This window comes from Fukomys damarensis, unplaced genomic scaffold (genome assembly GCF_012274545.1).
Source record: "Fukomys damarensis isolate Sample0158 unplaced genomic scaffold, DMR_v1.0_HiC HiC_scaffold_30, whole genome shotgun sequence".
Lineage (NCBI taxonomy): Eukaryota > Metazoa > Chordata > Mammalia > Rodentia > Bathyergidae > Fukomys > Fukomys damarensis.
In genome coordinates this window covers 4,520,606-4,532,383 of record NW_022900942.1, presented here as the reverse complement: position 1 = coordinate 4,532,383, position 11,778 = coordinate 4,520,606, and the positions used below count along the sequence as shown (strand labels likewise).

The following is an 11,778-nucleotide window of genomic DNA, read 5'->3' as shown; positions in this document are numbered from 1 at the left end:
TCTCTCTTTTTTTTTTTTTTTTTTTTTTTTTTGGTACCAGGGATCAAACTCAGGACCTTGTGCTTGTGAGGCCGGCGGTGGAACCACTGAGCTAAATCTGCAGCCCTTGTTTTCTTGAGAAAGGGTCTCTGTATAGTTCAGGCTGGCCTTGAACTCACTATGTGTCCCAGTCTAGTCTTGAACTTGTGGCAACCCTCCTGCCTCTGCCTCTCAAGTACCGGGATGACAGGCGTGCGCACCTGGCACCATACCGTTTATATAAGGTGCTTAACCATTGACAGAGTTTGGAATCTGGGGGTCCTGGAACCCTTTTCCTACAGGATCCTAAGCAGTGCCTGACTACACTGTGAGCTGGTTAATATTACACAGGGGTTGTTGGGTCATTCAACAAACATTTGTTCACCCATGATGCACCAGGCATTGCTCTGGCTTTTGTAAATGCCCAGATGGAGCTGACATTCTAGGGAGCTCCAGACAGTGAATAAATGAACAGGGAAGCTGTGTCCAGTAAGAGGGCACTCAGTGGCATGGGAAAGGAGAGCTTCGGAAGGGAGAAGCATCTGAAGCCGGAAGTGGTAGTTTTCCACATGGTAGGGACTTCAAGGCTGTGCACTGAAAATATTTGAGAAAGACCTGGGGAAAAGTATCTGGGCTGCAGGAAGGGCAATCCTGGGGCCCTGCAGCAGCGCGATGCCTGGTATATTTGTGGTGCACTGAAGAGAGGAGAGTAGGGTGGAGCTGTGAGGGGAAGGGTTCGTTGGGCCTAATGTGGGGGCTGTGTCAGGACACAAGCAAGCCCTCCACTCTTTGCCAGCCACCAACCACAACTTCTGCCCCTGTTCCCCTGCCCTGCCAAGCCTCTGGTAACCGCCCTTTCCTCTTTTGCAAGATCCACTTTTTTCTTTTTGAGACAGGATCTTACTGAGTTGCTCAGGCTTGTCTGAATTTGCAGTCCTCCTGCCTCAGCCTCCTCCAGTGCTGGGATTACAGGCGTGTGCTACCACGCCCAGCTGAGATCAAATTTTTTGGCTTCCATATGAATGAGAAAAAGCAATATCTGTGTTTTGTGCCTGGTTTATTTTATTTTAACACACTGTCCTCCCAGTCCATCCACATAGCTACAAGGAGCCAGACTGTTCATGTTTGTGGCTGAGTAGCACTCCATTCTACCCTAGTTTCTTCATCCATCCATGAATACTCCTGTGGATTCCGTATCAAAGCTCTTATGAATGGTTCCACAATAAACACCAGAGTGGGGCCGAGGATTGAGCTCAGTGGTTCTGTCAACTGCCTTGCGAGCAAAAGGGCCCAAGTTTGATCCCCGGTACCAAAAAAATAAATAAAATGAAAAAATAAAAATAAAAAAATAAACACCAGAGTATGTGTGTATATATATATATAGTACCAGGGATCGAACTCGGGTCCTTGCGCTTGCAAGGCAGGCAGCAGAACCACTGAGCTAAACCCCCAGCCCAGTATGGGTGTAGTTTTGATGTACTGATTTCCCTTCCAGCCGTGGCATTGCTAAATCACATGGCAGTTCTATGTTTAGGGTTAATTTTTTTTTTCTTACATACAGGATCTTTGCACTGATCTACATCTCCAGCCTTTTGTTATATTTCTTTTGAGGCAGGGTTTCAATGAATTGCCCAGGCTGGGCTGGAGTTTGTGATGCTCCTGTCTCAGGCTCCCACAGTGCTAAGATCACAGATCCGTCCCACCACACCCAGCTATTTTTAGTTTTTGAGTCACCTCTGTGCCATCTTCCACAGCGGCTATACTAATTTGCTTTCATACTAACAGTGAATCAGGTTCCCTTTTTCTCCAAACCCTTTTCCAACGTTCTCATTCTCTTTTTGCTCCTACCACACGAGATAGAACCCAGGGCCTCACTCGTATCAGGCGAGTGCTACCACTGAGTTGTGCCCTGGTGTTTTTTGCTCTTTGTCGAGACAAGGTCTTGCTGCGTTGTCCAGGCTGGCCTCGAACCTGGCAGTGCGCCTGCATCACCCTCTCGAGCAGCTAGGATAGCGGCCTTGTGCCACCAGGCCCGATGTGATGACAACTGCCCTAACCCCGCTCTCTTAGCTTTTTTGTTTTTGTTTTGTTGTTGTTTTGGTACCGGGGATCAATCTGCGGCCCTTGCACTTGCGAGGCAGGCGGCGGAACCACTGAGCCAAATCCTCGGCTCCTAACCCCACTCTGTCTTAGAAACCAGCACAGGAAAGGCCTCTCCGCACTGGGGGGCTGTGCTGGCCCTAGCGGGGAGTCTGGGCAGGGTCTCTCACTGTGGCTGGTTTCTGCCCTCACCAGGCTGCCCGTCCTGGAGACAGCGTTTCCGGCTGGAGACCCTCACCCCAACCCGCTGGACTCCATCATGAGCAGCCGCTTCCCCCGCTGGTTCATCCTGGGCCACCTGGAGATGCGGCAGTGCGAGCTGGCGTCCACCATGCTGACGGCTGCCAAGGGTGAGGACAGCACCACCCGCCCTGTCTCTGTCCCCTCTTCTGCCTCCTCTTGCTCTACCTTCGGCTCCTGCTCCCCTTGCCAGCGCTGTCCCATGGGCTGGGGTTGTGGCCAGCAACAAGACTGCCCCCTGTAGGCGGACACAAGCAATCAAGAGAGAGGGACCATTTATCTGTCTGGCGGTGCTTGGGGTGGAACCCAGGACCGGGCATGTGCTAGGCGAGCAGGTGGACCTTCAAGCAAGGACCAGTGCACCCCTGTGTGCTGTGGCCTGCGAGGCTGAAGGGTCCGTGGAGGAGGGAGAATGGCGGGGGGTGGGGTGAAGAAAAAGGACAGAACAAAGAGATACACAAGCTGAGGCCAGATGGAGCCTTACTCCTGAGGGGAGAAAAGGACTACCCAGCAATTGCAGCGTGTTTATTTTTAGGGATGGAGATAAAGGAAGTGCAGGGGGAGGAGAAGGGGCTGGCCTGTAACCGGAACCAGGAGAGTAGCTAAGTACTGCAAACGTCTGGCATTGATGGTTTCATGGGGAATGGACAGGGAGGAAGGAGGGCACTCTGCAATGCAGCACTCCCAGCTCCTGTGATCCCAGCACTCTGAAAGCCTAAGGCAAGAGGACTGAAAGTTCAAGCTCAGCCCAGGTGACTTAGCAGATTAGCGAGGCCCTGTCTCAAATTAAACAAGGTGGGGATATAGCTCAGTGTGCAGGTCCTGGGTCCAATCCCCAGTACCACAAGTTGTGTTTTGTTTTTTTTTTTTATCCTCCTCTGAGTCATAAATTTAGTTAGTTGATTAATTAATACATAAAAAGACCTGTCGATAAGGGCAAACCTATGCAGATAATGGAGGTCTTGCTCAGCTTGTACCAAAATGTAGTAGGCTACGCAACTTCAACAATAGAAATTTATTTCTATTTGTGTTTTTTGAGACAGGGTCTCACTATATAGTCTAGACAGGCCTCAAACTCACTATGTCTCCCAGGCTGGCTTTGAACTGGCAGTGATCCTCCTGTCTCAGCCTCCTGAATGCTGGGGTGACAGGCACATGCCACCATGCCTGCCCAGAAATTTATTTTTCCATAGCTCTAGGAGTTCAATCTAAGGTCAAGTTGCCAGCTGAGTTGGCTCCTGGTGAGGACATCACCTTTTCATTGTGTCCCCATGACAGGGAGGCTGGGGGAACGGAGGAAATTTGTTTTCTCCTAGGGTTCTAGTCCCCTCCTAAGGGTCCCACACGCAGGACCTCATCTAGACCTAATTCTCTCCACTGGCCTATCAGACAACTCACATTGGAGATTTTCAGCACAGGATTTGGGGAAAGGAGACACAGCTTAGTCTGTACCATCTGGAAGAGCTTTCCAGCCAGAGGGAGCTGTCAGTGCAAGGGTCCTGGGGCCAATCACGTATGATACGCTTGATTAACAAGAGGTCGCTGCTGTGGCCAGAGAAGGAGAAATATAGGAACTGGACCACTGTTAATAACAACAACAAAAGCCACCATTTAGGCTGGGATTGTGGCTCTGGGGCACGGCACATGGTTTTGAGTTTTTTGTTTTGTTTTGTTTTTTGAGACAGGGTGTCACTATGTAGTTGAGACTGATCTGGAACTTACTATGTAGCTCAGGCTGGTCTCGAACTCACAGGGATCTCCTGTCTCAGCCTCCTGAGTGCTGGGATTACAGGTGTGCTCCGCCATGCCCGGCTCTGTTTTTGTTTTCCTGTTGCACTTGGGATTGAACCCAGAGCTTTCACACTGAGCTCCATCCCCTGAAATTTTTATTTTTCATTTTGAGGTTGAGTCTCATTGAATCGATAAATTGCCCAAGCTGGGTTTGAACTTGTCAATTCTCCTGCCTCAGCTTCCCAGCATGCTGGGATTACATGTTTATACCATGCCTGGCATAGATCACATGGGTAACGTGAAAGGCCTTGAGTTTGACCCCCAGACAGAGAAAAAGAAAAGAAGCCAATTTTTGCATAGCGCTTTACATCCAAGTTTCGACTTATCCTGTGTGAGCTCTCTCAGTCTTGCCCGGTTTTATGGGTACAGCAGAGAGGTACAGTGAGTGGCGGGACAGGGTTTGAACCTTGTCGTTCCAGGTCCAGAACGGTTGCCTTGACAACTAGGGCCCTGGGTGGCTTCCTTCTGCTGGAACAGAGGCAGGGACAGATCAGACACAGCAGGTGGGCTGGGCCTGTCGAGGTGCAGGCATGGCCTGGTCCCTGTGCTCCTGGGCAAGGGAATGGGGACCCAACTGTGCCCTCCACCACAGGAGACCCCAAGTGGCTGCACGCAGTCCTGGCTTCCATCCAGCAGAACATTCACTCCCCAGCTCTGCTCTTCAAACTGGCGCAGGACGCCTGTAAGACGGCCACCCCGGCCAGTGCGCCCCCAGATACCACGCTGCTGGGCATCGCGCTGGAGCTGGGCCTGCAGGTGAGCCCGCCTCTGGGTGGGGTTGGTTTGGAGCCCCGCCTCTGGGCCGGGGCCTTGGGAGTTCCGCCTTTGTTTGGGTTTGAGTGGGAGTTTATGCTCTGTGAGTAAAGGTCCTAGTCCACTTAGCATCTGTCAAGCCTTGAGTTAAATCCCCAGCGTGCAAAAAACAAAAACTGGGACAAGCCAGCTGGTGCACCCCTGTAATCCTACCCACTCTAGAGTCTGAGGCTGGATTGAAAGCTCTAGGCCAGCCTAGGCAATTTACCAAGACACTGTCTCAAAAATAAACTGGACTGGAGATGCGGCTTATTGATATGGCTCTTGCCTAGGGAGCTTGGCGCTCTGGGTTTCATCCCCTGCACAGGGGTGGGGAAGAGGCTGGGGCTGGGACTGTGTGCTATTCGTTCAGGGCTGGGACAGGTATTGTGTTTAATTGGTTCAGGGCTGTTAGTGGATGGGCTTAAAATGAGTGGGACAGAGCCAGCCAATAAAGCACTCGCTTGGGGGTGTGGCTTGAAGGGAGGCAGGGTAAAGGCAGGAATGCCACCCGAGGGGCAAAGCCTTGGGCAAGAGATTGCTCCTTGCCAAAGCACCTAATGGCTTTGATCTCCAGCATCACAAAAAAGAAAGGAAAAGTAATGCTTTACCTATATGATGCTGTTTAATCCTTGTGACACCCCTATAAGGCGAATACTTCTATTTTTATTTCTGTGAGGCTGGCATAGAACTCCAAGCCTCATGTGTGCTAGGCAAGCATTCTACTACTGAACTACACCCCAGCATGGATACTTTTCCTTTCTGTCGTACAGGGATGGATCTGAGGGAATCCCAGACCCTTTTTTTGAAAATCTTTTTAAATGTTGAGACAAAGTCTCACTAAATTACCCAGGCCAGCTTGTGATCCTCCTGCCTCACCCTCCCCCCTAGCTGGGGTCATAGCTGTGCACTAGGCTGCCCAGACCTAGGAGACAGAGGCCAGAGCGGTGAGGCCAGGTGCCCCATTGTGTTGGATCTGCTCTTTCTTCTACCCTATGCTCTTGAGACGCCTTCTCTGGCTTCTTGCCCTGCAGGTCATGCGGATGACCCTGAGCACCATGACTTGGCGCCGGAGGGAGATGGTGCGCTGGCTGGTCAGCTGTGCCACAGAGATCGGTGAGAGACCCAAGGGGACACACAGTCAGTCGCCCTGCACGGTTCTGGAGGTGCCGCCCAGACCAAAAGCCTGACCAAAGCCTGCACTCAGGGCCAGGCAGGGAGCGGGTGTCAGGCAGGGGAGATGGAGACCAACAAGGGCCAGCTGGGCTATAGCAGGGGCTCCACATACATGCCCTTCACCCAGTCCCACTGCACCCTGCTTCTTTGAAAAGGTAAAAAAAAAAGAGAGAGAAAAGTTTCTTAGCCAGATATGGTGTTGCATCTGGGAGGCTGAGGCAGGAGGATCCCAAGTTCAAGCCCAACCTGGTCAACTTAGCAAGACACTCTCTCAGAAAGCTCATTTTGAAGGCCCTGAGTTCATCCCCAGAACCTCCCAAAGAAGTTTCAGAGGCAGGAGTACTTCCGGAGCCCTGGCTGTTGTGGGGTGTGGGGAACCCCACCTGCTTCCCTGAGTCCCTCCCCCGTGACCCCCCAGGTCCCCAGGCGCTGATGAACCTCATGCAGAACTGGTACTCCCTGTTTACGCCAGTGGAGGCGTCCACTATCGTGGCAGTGACGGGCACCACACATACCACGCTGCTGCGGCTGCAGCTGGACACGCCACAGCGGGAGGAGCTCTGGACCTGCGCCTGCACTCTGGCCTTGCAGTGCGCCATGAAAGACCCTCAGAACTGCGCCCTGCCCGCCCTGACCCTGTGTGAGAAGAACCATGCGGCCTTTGAGGCCGCCTACCAGATCGTGCTGGATGCGGCAGCTGGCGGCTTAGGCCACGCACACCTCTTCACGGTGGCCCGTTACATGGAGCACCGTGGGCTGCCTCTGCGAGCCTACAAGCTGGCCACGCTGGCCCTGGCACAGCTCAGCATCGCCTTTAACCAGGACAGCCACCCGGCCGTTAGCGATGTGCTGTGGGCCTGCTCCCTCAGCCACTCGCTGGGCCGCCACGAGCTCTCGGCCCTCGTCCCCCTCATCATCCGCAGCATCCACTGCGCCCCAATGCTGTCCGACATCCTGCGCCGATGGACACTCTCAGCTCCAGGCCTCGGCCCTCTGGGGTCCCGCCGGGCCGCCAAGCCACTGGGCACTGACCGGGCACCGCTGTGCCAGCTCCTGGATGCTGCCGTTGCCGCCTACATCACCACCAGCCACTCTCGCCTCACGCACATCAGCCCGCGACACTACAGCGACTTCATCGAGTTCCTGGGCAAGGCCCGTGAGACCTTCCTGCTGGCGCCAGACGGGCACCTGCAATTTGCCCAGTTCTTGGAGAACATCAAACAGACCTACAAGGGCAAGAAGAAGCTCATGCTGCTGGTGCGGGAGCGTTTTGGCTGAGATGCCAGCGTGGCCCAAGACAGCGCACGGGTCCCCAGGAAGGGGAGATCCTCCCCATCGCCCGCGCTGCTCTGCAGAGTGGAGTCGGTATTAAGTCAGGGAAGGGGATGGGAGATGTGTGCCTGGGAGTGTGCAAACGAGTGTGCAGGACACAGGAGCAGAAGCCATACCACCACCCAGATGCCTGAACGGGGTTGTACTTGCACAGCTCAAATGACTCCCCCATCCTGGTCTTGGGCACCCCAGGAGCAATAGGCAAGCACCACCACCACCCCTCACCGGGCCCTGGAAGTGGGCCTGTCCGGAACCTGGTCCTGGGGTGATAACAGCACGGGCTCCTGGCTCCCACTCACATGGCCAGGGCACTTTCTGCAAGGGCAGCTGGACTCCCTTCTGTGCCCCCACTGCTCAGGGGCCCCCATTTCTCTGCCCTGAACCTCCTCCCAGGCTGCCCCAGCCCCACTTGAAGGGTCTCTGAGGTCTCCGGCCTCAACCACATACCTCACCTTCAGCCCTTTGTCCGGCCGGGACCCTGGGCACCAGGCTACCCAGGGAGGCTGGGATTGGGGTCGTCACTGCCCCCTGACACTGGGCACTGGACAGACAACTCAGGAACCAGGCAGTGCCCGTGCTGCCCACCCAGTGTGGCGTCAGGATCTGGGCATGAGAAAGCCAGGGGGACCCCATGTGGAAAGGAGACGGAGGGGCTCCAGGTCCTCCGCCTGCAGCTGTCTCCGTCTCCTCTGTCCCTGGCTTCACCTCTTCATCTTACTGTTTCTTATTTCTCTCCAGTCAGCCTCCCTTTCTGTGTTCATTTAGGTCCCAGCCATGGCTCTTTGTCCTCCTCCTGCCCTGCTATGGCCTGGGAGGAAGAGGAAGAGAGTGCCCCACCCCATCCCGCCATTCTCCTTGTGTAATAAGGAAGATGGCATCATTTTGTAACTTTTTTTTCTATTTATTGACCCGTATATTGTATTTGCTTTTTTAAAAAGTTGAGACACAGCTTCTTTTAAATTTTATTTTGAGATTAAGGTGTGTGTCCCCATCCCAGGGCCAGAGCCTCCCCCGTTCTCAGCAAAAAAACAAGGAAGATCTTCAGTCTTGTTTCTGGTCACAGCTTCCATTGAGGGCAGGAAGGGGAGCAGCTACAGCACAGGGGACTTTACAGATGTCATCTACTTATTACAACCACCCTGCGATGGATTATCTGTGTGTCTGTGTCTGTCCGTCTGAGGCAGGGTCTGGCTATGTAGTACAGCCTGGCCTTGAACTCACTGTGTAGCCCAGGCTGGTCCTGAATTCCGGGCGATTCTCCTGCCTAAGCCTCAGGAGTGCTGGGATGAGAGGCCTACGCTACCACGCTTGACCCCTATCACCCCCTTGTCACAAAGGACAAGGGAGAGGCTCCAACGTTTAAGGAAAAGGTACTCAGCTAGGAAGCAACGGACGGATGTGCCGGTTTTCCCCCTCCTCGCCACCCAATTGCATGGCCCTTGGGAATGCGCGTTGGGAGTGACCACTAGGGGGAGCCTCGGGCGTGGGTCCTGGGCGCCAGTCTGAACGGCGGGGCTGGGGCAGCCTGCAGGTGCTGGGCGGGGCGGGGCCCTGTTCGCCTCTAGGCGGGGCTCAGGAAAGCAAGAAAGGGGGCGTGGCCGAGGCATGTCTGAGTTTTTAATGCCGCAAATGTAGCGAGGTCCCCACCGGTCTTGTGCAGTGAACTGAGGGTCTGGGTCACCGTCGGCCAGGGCGGGCGAGGACGACTGTTAGGGGGCGCTGTGGCAGTGCGTGCGATCGGGGGACGGGACTCCGGTTGCGCTGGGTACAGCGATTGGCTCCTAGTGCCGTCCTGGGCTCGAGAGAGCTAATTGGCGACGGCCCTGCCTCCCGCCCCACCCATTCCCGCAGGTACTCGCGGAGGCTGGGACCCGCCCGCAGGCTGACCTAGACTGGGCCGGGGTGGGGCGGCGACCCGGGCTTCCCGCCCTACTACAGGTCCGCCTCGGTGCTGCTCGTGGGCCGGGGCTCCCTCATTGCGCCTGTCACCCACGGGTATCCCCACCGACTGGGGGGTCACTTAGTCCCCTGCCACCTTAATATTCCCCCTTGGACCAGGAATCTCGCCCGCCTCACGCACACACCTTCAGTCGAAGTCCCCTTCTAGCTGGGCGAGGTGGCAAAGTCCGTCATCCTTGAACTCCAGAGGCTGAGGCAGGAGGCACGCCAGGAGTCTGAGGCCAGGCTGGGCTACGATTGAGACTGTCTGGAAAAACGCTTTCCTTCCACCATTCAGGTATCAGACACCCCAGATCTCTCCCCACATCCCAAGTTATGTCCCAGTCGCCCCCAAATGCCATTATCTCAGGACCCTCGAGTCATCCTTTCCTGATCCAGTTGTCCTCAGGCCCAACCTACCCCCACCACCCCTAGAGTAGACTCTTCCCTCCCCGTCTGCCCAAGCGTCATTCATAGTAACCCTCACTTTTGTTCCTCCCACACAGCGTCAACCTAGGACCTGTCCCAAGGTCACCTCTCCAAGCTCAGGGCACCCCGCCCCTTGGTCCACAGGAAGACAAGTCTGGCTTTTCCCGCCATCCTCGGGGTTGGGGAGCACATGAACTCTGGAGGCCGGGGCGCCAGGATGCAAAGGCTGGATGTGTATAGCTGGCAAGAAAGCTCAGTGGTGAGCGCCGGCCCAGCCTGCAGGAGGCCCGGAGTACCACCCCAGCTTCTCAAAGAAAGAAGAAACAAAAGCTGTAACTATAAGGACAGAGACGAGTAAATCAGGCCATCAGAGCCTCAGGGATGAAGCCAGGACAGCTTTTATTTCACTGGGCATTGGGCGCGGTGCTCAATACAAATGCTGCCCCCCCTCCACCCCTAGCTCCTGAATGTCCCTACCTGGGTGACACCAGGCCAGCCCTGACAGCCTGGGCATTCCGGTCGACCTTCCCCCCAGGCCCAAAGAGACTTCCTCCCATCTGACTTGGGGACAGTGGCACAATTCATCTCTTCCAAGCCCAGGACCACCAAGGAGAGTGGGACAGGCTAACATCAGCCCTAGATGGGGCAGGCCCGCTCATGTCCCTTCTGGGCCCGCATGGGCCTATTCCCTGCCCCAAATGGAGTGGGTATCATTAAGAAGCCTCAGGGTCCAAGGAGAGGGGACCAGGCACACTTGACCAAGTCAGGCCAGCTGGTTCCGGAAGCTGGGAGGTGGCACTTAACGGTTAGGGGGCCTAAGGCAGCTTCCTCTTGGGTAACAGGCGGCTGGTGGGAAGGTACAGCACCCCCACCGGGCTTAGGAGAGGAGGGGCAGGGCCAGGCGTGGTGGTGCCCACCCATCATCCCAGCACTCAGGAAGCTGAGGCAGGAGGATTGCCTAGCTACATAGTGAGCTCAAGGCCAGGCTAGATTACACAGAGAAGCCCTGGGCTCGGAGAAGCACAGCTGGCTTTTCTTAAGTGAGGACCACCCACCCTCTTGGCTCTCTAACCTGGAACCACAGCTCAGCCTGTGCAAGGTGTAGCCATGTTGGGACAACCGGGTCCCTGTGTGCAGACCAAGAGAGGCGGCCTGCAGCAGATGCCTAGACCCAGGCCAGCCCACTCACCCTGCCCTCCCACGTTCCCCTCTTCAGACACATCTGCATCTGTCCGGCCCGTGTCAGAACAGCCAGGCTGCCTGGCTCCAGGGGACTTGACCCCTGTTCCTGCTGAACTGAGCCAGTCTGTACAAATCAACTGTGTTTCAGCTCAGTAGGCACAGGAGGCAGAGTCCGGGGAACCCGGCAGCCAGCAGAGGTGGGGGCGGTGGAGGCAGGGCCCAGGGGACGGAACTTAGCCACTGTGAACACGACTTGGTGCGGACTCTGCTCACAAGCAGCTAAGCCCTGCTCCTCAGGCCTGGCGATGGCAACGGCGGTGATGGTGGCGGTGGCGATGGCAGGCCCTCTCTGCCACCCTGTCCCCAGGCGTCCCCAGGCGTAGACAGGTGTCCTCTGGCAGTGGTGGCCCCGGAGGCAGAGCTCAGGGTCGGTTGGAAATCCCTGGCAATGTGATTTGTGAGAGAGCAAATCCCATCCCCAGGAACCCCAGCCGGCCATGGCAAAGGGCGGGAGGGCACTGAGCAGGGCCAGAGGCTGGCACCTGAAGGGGAGAGAGAGAGCAAATGAGGTGATGTGATTTGGGGATACTGCCCTCTCCCTCTCAGGGTCCCCCCTGAATTCCTGGCCCCTGGCAGCAATCTCGGATCCAGCCCAAAGTGGAGACACATGCCTAGGGCGTCCTTCTAGGCCAGGCGGCTGCAGGAGCTCCGGGGCAGTCCCAGCCTGGGTGCTACTCCCTAGGCCTCCCACCCCATGCCTGGGCCGCCAAATGGGGCCAC

General features: G+C 55.8%; 1 protein-coding gene across 3 annotated transcripts in view; it reads left to right on the top strand.

Moving 5' to 3' along the window:
- Zswim4 (zinc finger SWIM-type containing 4) overlaps window positions 1–8,604 on the top strand; it is a 19,601-nt gene extending 10,997 nt beyond the window's left edge. For 2 of the 3 annotated variants that reach the window (XM_010613403.2, XM_010613405.3), the window contains exons 10-13: window positions 2,314–2,468; window positions 4,742–4,905; window positions 5,976–6,057; window positions 6,536–8,604. In XM_010613403.2, coding sequence (XP_010611705.1) covers window positions 2,314–2,468; window positions 4,742–4,905; window positions 5,976–6,057; window positions 6,536–7,395 — 1,261 coding nt within the window. In that variant the 3' untranslated portion in view covers window positions 7,396–8,604. The remainder of the gene's footprint in view (window positions 1–2,313; window positions 2,469–4,741; window positions 4,906–5,975; window positions 6,058–6,535) is intronic. The other variant, XM_010613402.2, reaches the window with a different exon arrangement.
- Window positions 8,605–11,778: the final 3,174 nt, after the last annotated feature.